The 19793-nt window shown below is 56.4% G+C and overlaps 2 protein-coding genes across 6 annotated transcripts; one reads left to right on the top strand and one right to left on the bottom strand.

Moving 5' to 3' along the window:
• The first annotated feature begins 427 nt into the window (after positions 1-427).
• On the top strand, positions 428-7021 carry TMEM54 (transmembrane protein 54). 5 transcript variants are annotated; one of them, XM_023727024.1, is made up of 6 exons: positions 428-443; positions 3514-3707; positions 5838-5897; positions 6061-6249; positions 6367-6501; positions 6899-7021. In XM_023727024.1, exons 1-6 carry the CDS (start codon positions 428-430, stop codon positions 7019-7021), a joined length of 717 nt encoding a protein of 238 aa, XP_023582792.1. The 5 variants fall into 5 exon arrangements, with proteins under 5 accessions (XP_023582792.1, XP_004372041.1, XP_023582794.1 ...); XM_004371984.1 differs by having other exon boundaries at positions 6947-7021; XM_023727026.1 differs by having other exon boundaries at positions 6160-6249; positions 6947-7021.
• A 989-nt stretch (positions 7022-8010) lies between these two features.
• On the bottom strand, positions 8011-16180 carry HPCA (hippocalcin). The gene is made up of 4 exons (XM_004371983.1): positions 16164-16180; positions 13251-13649; positions 8240-8345; positions 8011-8122 (listed from the first exon to the last, which is right to left on the bottom strand). Exons 2-4 carry the CDS (start codon positions 13626-13628, stop codon positions 8025-8027), a joined length of 582 nt encoding a protein of 193 aa, XP_004372040.1. The 5' UTR covers positions 13629-13649; positions 16164-16180; the 3' UTR covers positions 8011-8024.
• Between the last annotated feature and the right edge of the window lie 3613 nt (positions 16181-19793).

Below are 19793 nucleotides of genomic sequence, written 5' to 3' on the forward strand. Positions count from 1 at the left end.
TCCCGGCCCAGGCAATCTCGGCTCCTCCAGGCTTCTGTTTCTATCCGTAAAATAGGGGTAACGGAAGTGGGGGGTGGACTATGCGTGGCGGGGGCTCCGCCCCAGCCCGGGATGGCGCGAGCGGGGGTGGGTGGGGCCAGCGCCGTGACTCCGAGGGCAGGCCGGGGAAGAGCTGCCCAGCCGGTCGGACCGGCCCGGGATGCAAACGAGCCGCCGGGGCCCTCCCGGGGAGTGACGGGAAGGGAGGCGGGCCCGGAGCGGACGAGCCGGGGCTAGAGGCGGGAAGTGGGCGCGCTGGGCTTTGCGGGGCGCGCAGGCGGCGGGCCGACGGGCTGCGGACGGAGGATGGGATCCGGGCCTCCCCGCGGCCCGCAGCCACAGGAGCCGCGCTGACGCCGGCCGGGGCGACCCCGCGCCAGGAGCCAAGATGTGTCTGCGCCTTGGTGAGCGGCGGGGGCAGGCGGGCCCGGGCGGCTCAGACTCATCCCAAATCCTCCTACAGGGGCGAAGCACTGTAGTGGGAGCCTGAAACCCCGGGGTTCAGGTCGCCTTCTCTGCCGCTAACTTCCTGCGTGGGCTGGAGCAAGCCACTTTCCTCTCTGCGCGCCAGTTTCCCCAGTGGTGCGATGGAGGAAAGGGGGCTCCTGGGGTCTTGCTGATATGCCTCTGGCACCTCCGCCCCCACCACTACTTTTCTTTCTTGTGGAGGGGCAGGACTGCCCCCAGGGGCTTCCAGAGAGAAGAGATGCTGAAGGGAGTCCTCTATTCCACCCAGAGGGGGAGCAGAGGGAGATCCAGGCCCAGGGAGTTCCGAACTGGAGGCTGTCTGCCGGGCCTCAGCTTCCCCCGCCTTGAAAAGGGCTCCGGCTTTCAGGCCCTTCCCACCCCTTCCCTCCCTAAGGCCGTTCAGGACAGGCAAACAGGCATCAGGCATCAGCAAACAGGCAGAGGAGCAGGACTGATGTGCCCCCTCACCTAGTCCCCGGGTAGGTTGATGCTGCTTTTGGGTATCAGACAGCCCTGGTGAGTACCCATTCTCTAGCCTAAAGATCAGTGAGCCTCTGTTTCCTCATCTGTAAAATGGGGACAGTAGCCCCCACCTCCTAGGACAGTCGTGAGGATGAAGTGAGCTCCTACGAGTAAAGTGCCAGCCACATTCCTAAGAGCTCCGAGAATAGTAACTTAGGAATGATGCAGCCAGGGACTGCCCTGAAACCCTCTGTCCAGTGCCCCAAGCTGGCACTGCACTCGTTTGACCAAAATCTTGGTCCTGGGATGCTGTTGTTGTTGCCAAGCCCAGCCCTGAGCTGGGTGGCGCCTGGCCTCCCAGGTGAGTGGGTGGATGGGGCAAGGTGGGCCAGGTCACTGGGAGGAGGCTGCCGTGCCCCTTCCTGTTTGGCTAGCAGTGAATATGATGCCATTGCAGATCCACTGTGCGTGTTCAGCCCATTGTCTGACCTCTGCTTCTCCTAGACTTGGTCTGCTCTAGATGGCCCTGCAGGCAGGAGTCTCAGAAACCCGCTAGACCACCCCCTCCTCCTTTTACAGATGGGGAATCTGGGGCCCAGAGATGGGAGGGGCCAATGCAAGGTCACAGAGCGGGTCAGTAACAGAGTGGCCCCATCCTTTCCTGCTCCTTGAGGATTGCTACTTGATTTCATTAGTTTTTTTTTTAGCCGCAGAACTCCCATATATGAAATATAATCCAACCCTCCCAGCTACAGATGGGGAGACTGAGGTCTAGGAAAGGACTCAAAGTCAGGTCCCACAAGGAGCAGCTAAAGGAAGTAAGCCGGAAAAAAAAAAAAAAACCAAACCCACTGTCATCGAGTTGATTCCAACTCATAGCGACCCTATAGGATAGAGTAGAACTGCCCCATAGGGTTTCCAAGGAGCGCCTAGAGGATTCAAACTGCCAACCTTTTGGTTAGCCGAACTCTTAACCAGTACGCCACCAGGGTTTCCCTAAAGGAAGCAGATGCGGTTTAATTCTGGGGTGTTGGAGGCGGGAGCGGGGGCTGACCACAGCCTTCCGGTCTCACAGAGCAGGCTAGGGTGAGGGGGTGCGGGGTCAGGGGACCTGCATGGTGTGTATCCTGGAGGGCAGAGCCAAGACCCATGGGGAAAATTCCAGAGAGCAGATCTGGAACAGCCTGCTTCCTGTTTCTGGGAGTGTACGGATAAAGCTGGGCAGCCACTCACGGCTCAGGATTTGTGCATTGAGTCTTAGTGTTCTTTTGACCCCAGCCTCCACCCACCACCCCCTGTGCCTGCCCAATGCCCCTTGCACTGAGAGCTGGCCTTTCTCAGCTTGCCCCCCTTTCACATCCGTTTCCTCATGGGACCCTCCCTCCCCACTAGGAGACAAGAGCAGGAGGGATCATTCTTCCTGTTTCACAGTTGGGGAAATAGAGGTTCAGAAAGGTGGAGGGACTTGGCTCGAGTTACCAAGCTCTAGGCAGTTCAGGTCAGCAGCTGTATGTTCAGTAGCTACTGGGTGGCAGGCCCTGTAAGACTCGATCCCTGCCCAGTAGACTATGGGCTCCCTGGGGCCTGGACTGTAAAGCTCACTGTGGTACCCCCAGGGCCTGGCACGGAGCAGGTACTCAGTGAACATTTGTGTAACAAGCACATGAGTGAATGAATCAATGAATAGGGGGCTTAGTGGAAGGATCATGGGATCTGGAGCCAGAAAGCCTGGGTTCAAATCCTGACCCTGCCACCTATGACCTGGAGCAGTAGCATAGAGTGTTATTATTGTTGTTAGCTCCCATCAAGTTGGCCCGACTCATGGTGGCCCCATGTACAACGGGATAAGACGTTGTGATCCATAGGGTTTTCATTGGCTGAATTTTTGGAACTAGATTGCCAGGCCTTTCTTCCTAGTCTGCCTTAGTCTGGAAGCTCTGCTGAAACCTGTTCAGCATTATAGCAACACGCAAACCTCCAGCGACAGATGGGTGGTGGCTGTGCTTGGAGTACATTGGCTGGAAATCAAATGTGATTCTCCCTCATGGAAGAAAGAATTCTACCACGGAACCTCCACGGTCCCCAGCAAGGATTGTAGCTGTGTGCCGTTGAGTTGATTCCAACTCATAGTAACCCTATAGGACAGAGTAGAACTGCCCCATGGAGTTTCCTAGGCTGTAATCTTTACAGGAGCAGAGCACCAGGTCTTTTCTTCCATGGAACTACTGGTGGGTTCGAACTGCTGACCTTTTGGTTAGTAGCCAAGCACTTAACCATTGTACCATCAAGGACTACTTACCCTTTATGAAGTAGCAACTGTGTGCTTTTCCATCTTATTTCACTTAACCCTCCTGAGGACTCTCAGGAAGGCATAGTGAGCCCCTTTTATGGAAACTGAGGCTCAGAGAAGACAAGTTACTGGCCCCAAGTCATCCAAAAATAGGGTAGAATCCAATGTCCATCACTCGTGCCAGGGCCTCGGTTTCCTCCTCTGCCCAGCAGGATGAGCCTCACCTGTGGCCCTGACACAGCTGTCCCCCACAGGCGGCTTGAGTGTGGCTGACTTCCGGAAGGTGCTGATGAAGACGGGGCTGGTGCTGGTGGTGCTGGGCCACGTGAGCTTCGTTGCAGCCGCTCTGCTCCATGGCACTGTGCTGCGCTACGTGGCTCCCCCCCACGATGCTGTGGCTCTGCAGTACTGCGTGGTCAACATCTTCTCTGTCACCTCTGCCATTGTGGTATGGCCAGGCGGCTTGGGAGGGCAGCTGGCGGGAAGGGGCTGAAGGGGGCTTGAAGGCCTTTGATGAGTTCCCACCCAGAGCCTGGTAACAGGCAGACAGACCCAGGCACTAACTCTGCTCTGCCACTTACCAACTGCTTAAGTCACTCAACCTCTCCGTGCCTCAGCTTCCTCATCTATAAAATGGGGATGGTAACAGTGTCCATCTGAGAAGGTCCCGGTGAGTACTGAATGAGATTATCCACATAAAGTGCCTAGCGTAGTGCCTGGCACATGGCTACTGCTCACTACTGTGAGCTGGGATAATTATTACAATAGAGAAATATTCAAGGCTCCATTGGACAGAAGGGAGGAGCATCAGCTCAGCTTGGGAGGGTCTGGGAGGTTTTCACCAAGGTGGAGACCCCTGAGCTGGGTATTGATGGATGACTAGGAATTTACAAATGGGCTGTAATTACCATCACCCAGGTATGAGGCATGCTGGGGCTGGCAGATAGGGGAGGAAGCTGGGATGGCATTCCAAGCAGAGAGAATGGCAGGTGCAGAGGTGTGGAGGTGGGAATGGCTAGGGTTTATTCTGGGAACACCAAGAAAACCAGTTTGGCAGGAGTTTAGCATTAGGCTTGGCATATAGTGAGTGCTCAATAAATGGAGGCCATGATTGTGACTGGATGTCAGTACCTGTCTGATGAATACATGAATGAAAGGGCCTCATACTCTCAAGTTTGTGAAGTTCTTTCCCGCTGGTCAGCAGAGGTGGCCACAGCCTTTGGGGGGATATCCACACGTCAGTGTCTGAGCTCCAGCCCTACCACCTCTCTCTTCGAGCCTGATTCCTCTCCTGCAGACTGAAGCTCAGACAGCCTGCTAGCCCTCAAGGCCTGGGTGAAAGAGGATCCCAGGACCCAGCGAGTAGGGAAGCCTCAGTCTGCGGGACAGGCTGGACTGTGCAGATGTGTGTAGTGGAGTTACTCTTACTGCTATTGTTTGTTGTGAGGAAGGCAGGGGAGGCAGTGAGCTCAGGGATAGGAGGCCCACCTAACCTCTGGGCTGGACCACCTCAGCTTTGTCTGCATGACCTCAGTCAATTCTCAGGACTCCCAGCATCATGGGGCCATTATTATCCCCATTTTAACTGAGACTTGGGGACTCATCCAATCTCCTGCTGATACAAAGGGGCCAAATGGGGATTTAAACCTAGTTGTGTCTGACATCAAAGCCAGTGTCCTTTCTGTGAGCCCATCCTGCAGAGCGGAGCGTAGCCCAGAGAGGTTGAGGCACTAACTTGTGGTTGCACAGTAAATTAAAGGCATTGCTGGACCTAGAACCTGGAACTCCCATTGTAACACCTGCCTCCCACGGGTGTTGTCCAGTGAGGGAACTCAAGGAGGAAGGCAGGTAGGCCAGAGTCCCAAAGATCCAGAGGGCAGCTGTTGGGCTAAACAGCATCCTGCCTTGTGGTCAGGGAGGCCTGCAGGAGGAAGAACCTGAGCAGGGCTTGCAGGAGCTGGCCAGGTGGAGGGAGAAAGAAGAGTGTTCTTGGTGAGAGGTACCACATGGGTAGCACCAGGAGCAGGCTTCATGTGGGTGTCCAGATCCAGGGCAGTGAGGGAGGAGACTGGCCCAGGGTAGAGTTGAGAAGCTGATGGAACCGGGGCTAGGTCACGGAGGATTTTAAATTCTACTCCATAAAGTGTCCAGGGTTGTTTTAATATAATGATTTTGTTTTCAGTTCTGTGCCAGTTACTTAGTTTCCCCCTTCCAAAATCTCTCCCACTCCAGGGAGACATGTCACATGTATCCTGTGGCTTAGCATACCTGCTGCATGCCCCTGTGCCCTTGGAGTACACAGGCCCCTGTTTGAGATGCTCAGCTGGAGGCAATGGGGAGTCATGGAAAGTTTTAGGTAGGGAGCACTTATATTTTAGAAACATGGCTCCAGGGCTGTGTGGAGGCTAGACCACGAGGAGCCAATACCTCGGTGCAGATGGAGGTAATGAGGCCAAAGCTAAGCAGGAGGTGAAAGGAATGGGTGGTTTGGAGGGCCTGGGTGGCATTAGAAGAAACTTTATCTGAGCGTGGCCCTGACCCCTGCGCCCACCCAGGACTGACCCTAGCCTCCCCACAGGTCATCACCTCAGGCATTGCTGCCATTGTGTTGTCACGCTACCTCCCCAGCATCCCCCTGGTATGTGGCCACTCCTGGGGTGGGGGAGGGGGAGGGGGGTAGGGACAGCAAACCACCCAGGGCCTGGTCTGCTTGGAGGGGGTGAGGCTAACCCTCAGGATGGCTAGAGCTGCCCATAGGAACCAAGCCTGATGTCCACTGATGAGTGGCCTTTCCCATCCAGCGCTGGACAGTGTTCGGCTCAAGCGTGGCGTGTGCCCTTCTCTCACTGACCTGCGCCCTCGGCCTCTTGGCCTCGATGGCCGTGACCCTTGCCACCCAGGGCCGGTCACTGCTGGCTGCCTGCACCTTTGGGAGCCCTGAACTGCTGGCGCTCGCACCTGACTGTCCCTTTGACCCCACACGCGTTTATGTGAGTGCCTGGGCCTGGGGGGAGGGGAACACCCAGCTGCTCATTAGGTTGGGTGGGAGGGGCTCTTGGAGTCCTGCCTCTGCCCCAGCCTCTGACAGCCATCTCTGCCTGCTGCAGAGCTCCAGCCTGTGCCTCTGGGGAATTGCGCTGGTGTTCTGCGTGGCAGAGAGCGTGTTTGCTGTGCGCTGCGCCCAGTTCACCCACCATTTGCTGGAACTGAGACCCTGGTGGGGGAAAAGCAGCCATCATCCCGTAAGGCCCGCCGCCCCCTCCATGGCCCCGATTCCCCCTCCATGGCCCCGACTCCCCATAGCTCCTGGGAGCCCCTGCTGGAGAGCCCAGGCTGGCCTGCCCCCCACCCCTCTGTGCAGGGCCCCCACCTTGAGAGCTGGGGCAATAGTTTTTTCCCCTGGGATCAAGGGGAGAAGCCTGAAGGCTCAGAGAGGTTAGATCTCCCAGCTAAGTCACACAGCTGGCACTTGGCTTTTCCAAGGCCCAGGATGAGTCTTAACAGAGGGGGAGGGGTGTTTGGGTTTGAATTGGGGGCACTCCAAGCATCTGGCTTAGCTGTTACATGGGGAAGAGTAGTGATGCGCCCTTGCCCCCAGGGATCCTCCAAGATACCCCCCATTCTCTGGGTGTCCTGGAGGAAGAGACCCAGACCCAGTGGGCCTGGCAGCCTCCTGTATCTCCACAGATACTGGAGAGCCCAGAGCCCACGGAGGGCTGCGACGTGCTGAACTGCACCAGCTCGGAGCTGCTGACCCTCTGAGGGCCGACACCTCGCTGGACCTATGGCCACTGGGGTCCTGTGACCAAGTCTGCACCGTGACCAGGCCGGAATCCCTGCAGCCAGCCCAAGAGGACTCAATGGACACTCGGGCACCCGGGTTAGACCCCCTCCCTGGCAACCCAGCCCACTGCACTGAAACGAGACTTTATTCAGAAGTTATTAAAAAGAACAGAGATGCTCCATGTGGATGCATGCAGGGGAAGGGGGGGAGGCTCAGCAGGGGGCCTGTGCTTCATCCCCACACGGGACGCTTGTGTGTGGGGGCTCTGGGTACATCTGGGCCTGTGTTTGTGAGAGGGGGAGGCAAAATACACCGAGGGGGTCTGTGTGTGGCTAGCTGTGTTGATCCAAGTGCTAAATGGCAGGTGGGGGTTCATGAGCCCCACAGCTGGGGGCTGGAATGCTGGGAGTTTTTCCTTTTATATCATGGCCCCCAGGCCAGAAAGAGCTGGGGCAGGAAGGGCTGAGGCCCCCTGCAGGGAAGGATAGCTCAAGGAAGCTTCTTCCTGAAAACCCTCACCCCTGGAATCCTCCTCTCCCCTCCAAATAAAAAGGCAAATTCCTCACCTGGGCACCTGGGCAAGACTTCTCCCCTCCCCCCAGGCTGAGACCTACTAGGTAGGGAGCCTGCCCCGTGGCTGTGGGAGGGAAGTCTGGCCTCTTGGTGGCTGTGTGTGTGTTGGTGGGGGGGGGGTGTTGAAGTTACGATATCAAGATGCGGGGGCTTACTGAGGGGCAGACCAGGCCGGAACCTGTGTCTATCACTGGGGAAAGGAGATGTTGTTTCTTGGATTGGGGAGTGCTAACCGCCTGCTTGCTTTGGGCCTTGGGGGAACTGCAGGGTTCCCTTCTCCATAGGCCCCCACAGTGCAGACCCTGGGGGTCCCCAGTCTGGCCCCCAGCCTGGCCCCGGGTAGACACGAGGGGAGGGGAAGCTGAGGGCCGGTGAAGGCAGCGAGGAGCGCGGGCAGGCTCCTCTCGCTCAGAACTGGGAGGCGCTGCTGGGGTCGCACTGCAGCAGGCGCACGATTGACGGGTCGCTCTTGGCCCCGCGGATGAACTCCTCCAAGGACAGCTTGCCTGCGGGACGAAGGAAGCAGTGATGGGGAAGAAGGCGGCCGCAGGGCGAGAGAGGCTGCGCAGCGCAGTAAGAGAGAAGAGAGAGTGGCGCCCGTCCGCCCGCCCCCGCCCCCTCACCGTCGTTGTTTGTGTCCATTTGGCGGAAGATTTTCTCGGTCCTCTTTTCCGGAGTCGACTCGTCCTCAGGCATCTTCATCACGGACGAAACCATTTTGTAAATGGCCTGGGGGGCAGGAGGGGAAGGCAGGGAGTGAGAGGAGGCGGCCTGAGCCCCCCAGCGTTACCCCCGCGTCCAGGCATTCTGTGACATTGGCTGAACCCCGCTAGGGTGGGGCGGAATGGGGGTCACGGAGGCTCTGGAAGGAGGGGGCTGTTGGAGCGGGCTTTGACCTAGTTCCCATGGAGGGCTAGGTGGGAGAGGATTGCTGGCTGAAGGAGATGCATGAATAGAAGCACCGCAGCGTGAAAGTTCCGAGTGAGTGACTGAAAGGAGGGTCAGGAAAGACGTTGGAGGACTTTGGGGCCCAGACAGTGAAGGGCCTGCAACGCTGGACTTCTTCGGAGCTCGGGCCTGGCCGGGCAGGTTCCGGGGTAACCGGCTTAGTCCTGCTTTTCAGGAACACCGCGGCTCCAGCGGCCCACGCTTCAGTGGCCAACAGGGGGCGCCCGGCGAGGCAGGGGTGGCACTAAGCTGCGGAGCCGTCTGTGACCAGCAGGGGGCGAGAGCGGTGCCGAGAGCTGGAGGGTCCCGGGCAACTGGGCCTGAAGGGGGCGGGAGGTATTATGCAAATGAGCATGTGCCGGGGGCGGGAACAGCCTGGGCACTGCCAGGCCGAGGGTGGCGGCTGCCATGTGCAGGAGCTCCCTGGGCAACTCAGACCGAGGGCGCGGGATTTTTTTCACCAGATGTCCACAAGGCACTGAGGGCTTGGTGGGTGGGAGCGTTGGGTCCCATCACCCCAGAATTTAAAACCTGGACCTCTTCCCACTGCTGTGGAGTGGATTCAGACTCATAGTGACCCCACAGCCTTTCCAAGGCTGTAAATCTCTACGGAAGCAGACTGCTACATCTTTCTCCCGCGGAGTGGCTGGTGGTTTTGAACCGCCGACCTTTCGGTTAGCAGTCGCCACCAGGGCTCCTTAGAACCGGAACAGTAGCCTCAATCTCTTCTAGTTTTTCCCAACACCTCCTCCAAGAAGCCTCCCTTCTCCCAGCCCATCCACTGCTCCTGCCTCAGATCTGGCTTCAGCCTCCGCACTGGTCTCTTCCCCGCCTCTTTCACTCGGGTGCGCGCCCCCACGCTGCCTATGAAAGTTCTTTCCAAACACGAATCTCCACCGCTACCTCCCCAGCCCAGCGGGCCGCCCCCTCGCGCCAGCTACTCCTCCCCCCAGGCCTGCCAGCGCACCTAGCTCTTTCTGGATGCTGCCCCACGCGCCTTGTGCTGCATCCCACTCCCCTGGGGCTCAGCCTATGTGGCGCTTTCTTAAGGACATCTCTGACCCAGCCCGGTCAAGGAGCGGTTATGCGAGCCCAGAGCCTTCTGGGCTTTTCCTTTGGAGGACACCTCTCGGGAAGTAATTATGCCCTTGCGGGACTACTGTTGTGTGCCTTAGAGTCAATTCCGAGTCATAGCGACCCTACATGGCAGCGTAGAACTGCCGCATAGGGTTTCCTAGGCTGTAATCTTTACCGGAGCAGATCGCCAGGTCTTTTCTCCCAAGGAGCAGCTGGTGGGTTCGAACTGCCCACATTTTGGTTAGCAGCTGAGCACTGTGACCACCGTCACCAGGGCTCCTCCCAGCACTGTTGTAGTCCCCATCATACAGATAAGGACCATGGCCATCTAGCTAGCACACACATCCCAAGAACCTAGCACAGAGCCTGGCATCTGGAAGGGACTCCTCTGTTTAAAGCCATTGACACCTCCCACTGCTCTCTGTACCAAGTCCAAACCACTGGACATTCAAGGCACTTCATGCCCTGGCCGCTGCTGACCTCTCTATCATCAGGCCTCCCAAAACCCTGGGCTTTTCAGACGTCCCAGCTTGTACAGCCTCTGCCTGGAATAATAACACTCACTACCAATTAACAGGCACCTACTATGTGCCAAAGTAGTCCTGGTGGCACAGTGGTTAAAGCACTCAGCTGCTAACCAAAAGGTCAGCAGTTTGAACCCACCAGTCCATCTGCAGGAGAAAGATGTGGCAGTCTTCTGTAAAGATTTACAGCCTTGGAAACGCTATGGGGCAGTTCTACTCTGTCCTACGGAGCTGCTATGAGTTGGAATTGACTCGACGGCAGTGGATTTGGTTTAGTTGGTTTACTATGTGCCACGTACTTTACATGCATTATCTCTAAGCCTCACAACAGACCTGCAAAGCAGGTAGCATGATCCCCATCTTCCAGGTAAGAAACCAAGGCACAGAAAGGGAATTGATGGCAGAGATGGATTTGAACCCGCTCCCTCTTAAATGCTTAGGCAGTGTGGGGTGGTGATGAGCAGAAGAGACTTTGACATAAGGTGAGCCCCGAGTAGCATCCCGGTTTTACTACTCACTTGCTGTGTAGCCTTGCACAAGTACTTAATCTCTGTGAACCTCGGTTTCCTCATCTATAAAATGGAAGCAATCATGTCACCCTCAGTTAGGGCTGTCCAGAAGATTAAAAGAGGTAATGGTGTAAACCAGTTGGCACAATGATTGGCACTACAGTAAGCAGTACACATCAGCTGGTATAATCACTACCATGTCCTCAGGCCTTCCTGCCTCTCAGTCCCCTGGGCTCCCAGCTGTTGCCTTGTACACCCCATCACAGAACTGGCCAGTGTGGCCTGTATACTTATCTCCTCCACCAGAGTGGGGGCCCCACGAGGCTGAAACGTGGTCTCTCTCTCCCAGTGCGCCCACTGCTGGGTGCAGGGCTAGGTCCCAAGAAGGACTTGGTGTGAGTGACAGAGAGTAACTGCTCCCTTTGTGACAACTCCTCCCCTGGGCCTCCTCATTAATTGGCTGGAATTGCTGCTCTATCATTGTTTCACTGGAGCTGACTTGTAATTAATCAGAGCTCTGTCTGCACCAGTCTGAGGCCGCCAGACGGCCAGGAAGGAAGGCAAGTCCTAGATAGCAGAGGCCAGCCAGGAGGGGTCCCAAGGATGCCCGTGGAATAGGGCTGATTTGACCAGTTTGGTGCTGCCATTGAGGTTGACATTTACGAGTACACACCGGCATGACCACACTAAGTGTTAAAACATTAGTATCCCTCCAGCTGCTGCCCTATCCCCCTGTGATCCTCCACCACCCTGGCTACCCCGATCTTTCCACCAGGACCTCCAGAGCTCCCCACCATACAGCAACTAAAGAGTTAATGCCTGGCCCACGGGAGTCTGTGACAAACATTAAGGATTTCCCCCTACCTATAGGTACAAGGAGGGCACCACACCTCAAGGAAGCCCATTCTACTCTAGCTAGAGAGAGCAGATCCAGACCCTTAGCAAGAGGAGAAGCCAAACTCAAGAGTGCGGTAGGGGCTGGAGCAGTTGGAAGGGGAGAGCAGTCAGTGGAGCCAGAAACAGTCAGTGGGGCCAGAAGTGGGGCGGAAGGAAAGCAGACAAGAGCTTGTGCAAAGCTGTGTGGCAGGATTACTCCGAGCGCATTTTAGGAATGCTGAAAAGGCCATTCTGGCTAGAGTGGAGGATGTGCAGATGAGAAAACAATTGACAATCTCTAACATTTACCAAGTACCAACAATATGCTGGGCCCAAATAGCCTTGTGAAGTAGGGGGTTAACACTCTCATTTTACAGGTGAAGAAACAGAGGCTCAGGGGAAAAGTGGGCAAGAAAATTGAACCAGAGCTCAGAGAGTCTCCAATGCTGGGCTGAAACAGTGGGCGCTCTGGAAGGTTTTTGAGATAAAGCTAACATGTGTCACACTTAAATCTGTACTAAGAAAGGGTGTTCAAATTAGCTCCTTAAATCCCCCCCACACCCCACCGTGAGGTAAGCATCATCATCCCCATTTTACAGATGAGCAAGCTGAGTTGAGGCCAACTCCAGAACTGGAAGCTAGGCCTCCTGGCTAGGAGTCTATGGCCCTTTGGGAGATCTGAGCTTGACTCCACTTATGTGCTGTGTGACCTTGGGCAAGTCACCTCACCTCTGAGCCTCAGGAATGATCCCCCAAGCCTGGAAAATGGGGATAATAGTCCTTTCTTCATGGGGTTGTTGTGAGGATGCAATGAGCTCATGGCTATAAGCACCTTGTTCAGTACCTGGCCCTCAATCAATCAGCTGGGAGGTAACTGGGTAATCAAGATGGAATGTGGATGTTGGAGCCACATGGCTCACTCACAGGCCGTGTGGCCTCAAACAAGTCTCCTTACCTCTCTGAGTATCTGTTTACTCCTGGGTAAGTGAGGATCACTAAAATATAACAGGCCTGTACTCTAGAAATGACAAGTCAAGAAAGACAAAGAAAGGCTGAGAAACTCTTCCAAATTAAAGAGGACTAAAGAGATAGGTATGTTTGATCAAGAACATGATGCAGGACCAGGCAACGTTTCATTCTGTTATACACAAGGGCACCATGAGTTCGAGGCGACTCAACGGCAACTAACAACAAAGAGACAGGACAACCAAATGCAATGGATCCTAGACCAGGGCAAAAAAAAATCCATAAAGAACATTGAGACAGTTGGCAAAATTGGAATATGGCCTGTAGATTAGGTAACAGCATTGTTTCTGTGTTAATTGTTACATGTCCTGACTTTGATAATCATATTACGGGTTATGTAAGAGAATGTCCTTGTTCTTGGGAAATAAATCCTGAAGTAACCCAGGGGTAAAGGGTCATGTTCAGAACAACAACAAAACATTACACACACACGGTGATAAAGCAAATGTGACAAAAAGTTAATTGGTGAATCTCAGTAAAGGGCATATGGGAGTTTCCTGCAATTTTTCTCGAAATTGGAAATTACTTCCTAATAAAGGGTTTTTTAAAAATGGAATGGTAAGGTAGCACCTGCCACCACCTGCCCACGCTATCGAGAAGAGAACAAGAGTGGTGGGTGTAAATGCTGGGCCCCACCCCTGGCATTCTCAGGGGCCCAGGGGCCCAGGGCCCACCTGCACAATCTCCAGCATCTCCTCGCGGCTGATGTAGCCATTGCCGTCCAGGTCGTACATGCTGAAGGCCCACATGAGCTTCTGCTCCAGGCGGCCGCGCGAGGTCACACTCAGGGCAATGATGAACTCCCGGAAGTCGATGGTGCCGTCGCTGTTCGTGTCGAAAGTGCGGAAGACATGCTCGGCAAACTTGGAGGCGTCGCCGTAGGGGAAGAAGTTGGCGTAGATTTTCTTGAACTCATCCACGTTGAGGATGCCTGTGGGGCAGTCCTTGAGGAAGCCCTTGTACCACTCCTGCAGCTCCAACTCCGAGAACTCCGTGTTCTCCCGCAGGTCCTGCAGCATCTCGGGCCGAAGCTTGCTGTTCTGCTTGCCCATGGCCGCTGAGCCAAGTCCCACCTGGATCCCCAAGGGGGTCAAGAGACAGAAAGAAGTGGTCAGACTCCCCTGTGCCTTGACGGCACTTCAGAAGGGCCCCCAGACAGCAGCCACCCTAGCCTCTTGTTCGACTCAGAGAAGGAGAGGGTTTGGCCTAAGGTCACAGAGCCTGCACCCTGCATCCTGCCTGTGACATGTTCCACACCACTTCCCTAGACCCTACCCATTCCCAGACTCAGAGGGGGAGGAATGAAGGGGGCTCCCATTTACTGAGGCCCTACTAAATGCCAGCAACTGACTCTCTACAAATCACGTCATTTAACTTTCACAGAGTGAAGCATGGGGATTAGCCCCATTTCACAGATGAGAGGGCAGGGTCAGAGAGGTGAGGTGACCTGCCTGAGGTCACACAGCCATGGAATGAGAGGACTGCCTCTCAGAGTTTTCCGAGGAAGTGCAGAAGGACCTTCTGGTCCTCCTCCCTCCTATCCACTGACCCCTTATTGCCTCGCGTATATGTGCTCACCACAAAAGACACCTGTTGCTCACGGCACTGTCCTGTGATCTCCCACATGGGCTTGACAAGAGGCAGCAGAGGGGAGGCATTAGCCTGGGCTCTGGAGCTGGACCACCTGGGTTTGAATCCCAGCTCTGCTTCTTACTAGCTATGTGACCTTGGGCAAGTTCCTTGAACTCTCGCTGTCTCATCTGTAAAATGGGGATAATAATGATATCTACTTCATAAGGTTTTTGTGAGGATTAAATTAGTTAGTACATGTGAAGCACTTAGAACAGTGCATGCACATATAAATGCTATGTAAGTGTTAAATAAAAATGATTTACGTGTACCTAAGTGCCACAACGAGTCCCTGGGTGGCTCAAACAGTTAAGTGCTTGACTACTAGCCAAAAGGTTGGTGGTTTGAATCCACTCAGAGGCACCTCAGAAGACAGGCCTGGTGATCTGCTTCTGAAAGGTCACAGCCTTGAAAACCCTATGGAGCAGTTCTACTCGGCACACATGGGGTCGCCATGAGTCAGAAATGACTTGATGGCAACTAATAAGATGTCACAAAACCCATGCACAACAATATGCAGAAGAATGCATACTGACACATACTATACTTCACAGCTCACCAAACCCACACACTGGGTCCCATGCCACTCACATACCAGCCTGCACCCACCCATGGGTCACCATGCCTCCACACATGACAACATTCCCTCTGCTACATAACTCATATATACTGACACACAGCACCATGCAAATCTCCCATACCCTGTGCATCAATACACACCAGCCCACGACCCCACATGTCTCACTCATGCCATCACACGCCAACTCACATGCTGACACCTCTCATATGGCTAGCTGCACGTGGGACCCTCAGGCACCCTTGCCATCTTTCTCTTTCTCCTAGGGGTGCCGCCAGGTCCCAGGAGAGGGAGCTGCAGCCCTTCCCAGACCCACTGGGGCCTCTCTGCCAAGGAAATGCCTAGCCCCCCATCCTCCCCCAACATTTATCTTTCATCTAGTCCACAAAGGTCCCCTCAGTGCAGGATGTGGGGATGTGTGCAGGTGAATGCCCCCCCCCCCAGGCTTGGGACTGTGAGTGGGACAGGGAGAAGGGTTCCTTGTGTGTGCATGTGCACAGAGCTCTGCACATATGGGTGGGCATGTGAGCATGCATGTGCCCTTGCATGCATACGTACCCCTGACCTCTGCACTGCATGTGTCTCTCGGAGCATTTGAATCCATGTCTGTTCATGTGCCTCGTGAGTGTGTGACCAGGTATGCATCCGTGACAGTGTGAGGCAGACGTCCCTGTGTGACCATTTGGGAACCTGTGTGTGTCCTCAGCATGTGTGTTTCTGCAGGTTGGTGCCCCTCCTTTCTAGATCAGCCTCTTCTGCCCCAGGCTGAGGACCCACCACGGAACAAGTGTGTGGGAGAGGACTGAGGAATTGGGTAGGGTTGCGTGGGGGAGTGTGTCCCTTACTCCCCTCCTCAAGGTCCAAGGAACTGGGTCACCGGTGTGGGGGTGGAGAGATGCGCTGGGCAGGAGATCCTCTGGTGCCCCCTCCTCCCTGCCATCCTTAGAGTTGCCCCTCCCAGTTGGAAGACTTGGAAACGAATCTTCTGCCCCCACAAGGATCCCTAGTCCCCAAAATGGGAAGGAATCCACAGCTCGACCTGAGATACCCGCCCCAGAGACCCTCTCCAAACCTCCCCCAGCTCCTGCCCTGAGCCCCGCCAATCCTTTCAGCACTGGGAGAGCGCCTGGCGCGTCCGCCCTTCCTGGAGAGGGCGCTCCCGGGCAACCGAGACGCGACTCCTCCGGGCTGGGCACTCAGCGGTCAGGACCCTGGAGAGCGCCGCGCGTCCTCCCGGGAGCCCCCGCTCCCGGAGTCCAGTGAGAAGATTCCCCGGAGCCGCGGGGAGCAGCGGGCTTGGGGGGCCCTGGACGTGGCCTTCTCCCTCCGGGATCCCTCCTCCCCACAACCCCCAGCCCCGACCGGAGCGGCCCCCACTCACCCAGCGACGTGGAGACACCGACTGCGCAGGGAAGGCGGCGCTGCTGCGGCGCGCGGTGGCAGAGGCGGCCAGAGGGGCGGGCGGGGGGAGGGGGAGGGGCTGCAAGGGAGCCGCCCCGCAGCGTTCGCCCGGAGCCCCTCCCCTGGGGGGGTCCCCGTTCCTCCTTTTTCCCTCCTGCCCTGGTGGGGAGCGCCGCAAGCTTCGCCCCGCCCCAGCCCCGGAGAGGGGAGGTGGCGCCCTCACTTGCCCAGCTCCCTTCACGTGGGAGCACCCCGCCGGAGGCGGACGGAAGCCCCCATCTCTTCAGCCCCTGAGCTCAGGTAGCCTGAATGAAGGAGGCGGTCAGTGTCACGGAACCCTTTTCTCTACCCTGGTAGGACCCCTGGCCGCTTCATCCCCTTACTCCCTCACCCCTACCTGGGCGCGAAGCCTCACGTCGCTCCGAGGGTTGAATCCGGGTCCGGCTGCTCGTTAGGCACCCCGCCTCCCCGCTGCGCCTCAACGCCGGAACTGAGATGGGGGCTCTTCGGGGTGGGGGTGGCGTCCACTTCTCCAGTCCGTGAGTAGTTGGGGGGCAGACACGCCCCCTCCCCCATTTCCGCCTTAGAGAGCTCCGCCCCATCTCCTGCCCACCACTGCAGATCCCAGCTCCAGGACCCCCTCTCAGAAGAAATCCCACTTCCCAATATCAATGTAAACTGCTCCTCCTTACTCTCTCCCCAATGAAGGAACCCTCCCGCCTTCCCTCTCCAGCTCTGCTGGGGCAGGATTGTGATATGTGGGGGCCGGGGAGCATCTCCAGCCTTGGGGACTCTGAGGTGGGTAACCCAGCACCCTGCAGACAAGACAACCCCTCTCCAGAGTCGCTGACCCCCATCACAGCTCCTCCTGCCAGTGTGAGGGCTGCATTCCCCTCCCCAGCCTCCAGCAACAATCCCCACAACCTGGGTTGTTGAAATTTTGTCCTTTCACACTTGTTAAGAGGTGGTCCTTATTGTCCCCACTTTACAGATGAGGAAACTGAGGCTACGAGGGGTTAAGTGATTTTCCCAATGTCTCACGGCTCGTGAGTGGAGGGCCTGCACTTGAATCCATGTGCCTTCATTCATTCGTTTCAAAGCTGTTTATTAAGCACTATTTCTGCATCTGGCACTGTTCTAGGCAGTGGTGTTACGGCAGTGTGCAATAAATCATGGATATAATATACAATTCGATAGTGTATTAGATAAGTGTTTCTGAAAAAGAAAAAGTTGGGATCAGTATTGCGGGGAGAGGGGGGTTAGAATGGTGGCAGATCAGGAGTTTGGGGATCATGCCAATGACTTCAGATTTTATTCCAGGTTACATGGGGAGCCCTGGGGCTTTGAGAAGAGTGACAGAGTGTGACTTCTAGGTCAACAGCTCACTTGGGCCATTACATCAAGGACAGACTACAAGAAGGGAGAGGCACAAGGGTGCGAGGAGGGGGTCGTCACAGGGTGAGAGTTAACCAGGGTGGCAGACTAGCTTCCGTTCATATTTGCCATCTGATTGGATGGCATCTCCCAGCCCAGTGTTCTTTCGGTGGCAGCAGCAGGGACCCTCCTGGCTCCCAGGGCTCAGGCCAAATCTCCACATTGGTTTCCCAGACCAAGTCTCCCAGGTGATCAAAGTCTAGCCTTAGTCCTTCCTGCTTGGGGGCAAGCGAAGAGGTCTCACTGGAGCGGCTGGGAGCCATGCTGGTGGGGAGGGGAGAGACAGCTGGGCCCTCAGGAACACTGGCTCCTCTGTGTGCCTTGGCTCAAGTGTTGGGACCCCCGCGGAGGCGTGAGAGATGCCAGACATGCGGGGGCGGTTCCCAGCTGCCTCGTCGTGAGGACCTGGTGGCGGGGTGAGCCTTGCTGCTCAGCCCCCACCCCAAGTCCCTGGAGTGCTCTCCACCACCTCCCCATCAGCGAGGAGAGCCTGCTGTGCTTGGGACAGGGCAAGGGGCTCCTCCTCTCCCTCTTCTCCATCCTTGTAGGTCGCAGTTTCCCTCCTCCAGGCTGCTCAGCCACGCTCTCTGCTTCCTCCCCACTTCCGGCCTCCCTCACCCCCCCGGACTGACAGTTTGGCTCGGCCCTTCAGGAGCCCACCTCCCCCTCCACACTGTTGTTCTTCTCTGTGAGGGTGATTCCAAGTGCCCTGTCCTCGGGACACCCAGTCTGAGTCCTTATTCCTCTCTAGATGGGGGCCTCGGAAGGCGGGGCCGTGTCTTCTCCTCGCCTGGCACCCTCACCTTCCTTTGACTTGCCCTGAATCCAGAATGAGTTGGGAGGCTCTGGGGGCAGAGTTAGGGCCCTAGTGGGCTCTGCTGGCTACTTCCCATCTTCCACCTCTACCTTCCCTGGGGCCTGAGAAACACTAGGAGGCCCTCCCGAGCCAAAGGGGGAGTCTTGAGGTTCCTCAAACTGCACACCAGGGCCCTTGGCCTGAGACCCCGTGCTCTGGAAGACAGCCCAGAGAACGGGGCAGAGGGCCAGCTGGTCAGGAGGCGTGGGACCCTTCACTTCTAGATGACTTGGAGTACATCTCTTCCCCTCTCTGTGCAGAGAGCTTAGACAGGTGACCGGATGCTTTGACATTTCCCAGTGGAAGTCCTGGCTGGGGAACCCCATGGGCAAGACAAGTGAGGCCTTGCTCACTTCCTCACTGGACCCCTCGGGCCTGAAATTCTGGACATGCACATACACACAGGAGGCTCCTGAGGTCCGGGAGCCCCCAGGTTCGCCTTCGTTGAAGGCCTGTTGTGGGGGGGCTCCCTGCTGATATTCAGCCCCCTCCCACCCTAGACTGAGGCATCCAGGAGGGCAAGAGAGGCATGGCTGGGGTTTAGTGAGAGAGCGGAGCAGTGGGCAGATTCCCCGGAAGACAGAGCAAGTCCCAGGGGAGGGGAGGTCCCTAGCATGTGAGGAGTCAGGGGAGGGAGACAGAAACCCGGGTGGCTGCCCTTCTCTACCACTAAGGAGGGACAGACCAACTCTCCACTGCCAGAGAGAAAAGCAAGTGGGGGATGAGTGATGAAGGGACACATATCTCTTGAGCACCTACTGTATGCAGGATGCTTTGCATGCATCCCCTCATTTGATCTTCACGAATCCTTAGGAGTCAGTAATGTTACTGCCATTTTACAGATGTGGAGACTGAGGCTCAGAGAGGTGAAGTCACCCGTGTGAGGTATCGCAGCAATAAAGTGACAATTTCAGAATTCGAACCCAGTTCTGTGTGACTCAGAAACCCAGGCCCCTCCCTGGAAGCCCCTCAGTGAGGTAGGTGGAGGTGGCCCCTCCCCAGCCCCCATGGAGGCTCAGCTCCCACCCTCCCCTCCTGGTCCCAAACAGGTTGGAAAATCCTGATAGGAGCAGATGGTGGGGACAGATGGAGGGAAAAGCATCTCGCGGCTGAATTACACAAACAAACATTGATAAAGTGATTAAAACCTCAAGCCACCCCTTTCTAAAGGGCCAGGCCCACCCCAGCCTAGAGCACAATGGGCCCTGAGGTGGGGGCCTGGGGGTCTCCGGATGCTCCGGCATCCCAGCCTGCCCAATCCGACTCCTGCCCTTCCCCTCTCTGCCAGGGACCACCCCCGGACCAGAGCCTAGGGTGGCA

The sequence above is a fragment of the Trichechus manatus genome, unplaced genomic scaffold (genome assembly GCF_000243295.1).
Source record: "Trichechus manatus latirostris isolate Lorelei unplaced genomic scaffold, TriManLat1.0 scaffold00015, whole genome shotgun sequence".
Classification (NCBI taxonomy): Eukaryota; Metazoa; Chordata; class Mammalia; order Sirenia; family Trichechidae; genus Trichechus; species Trichechus manatus.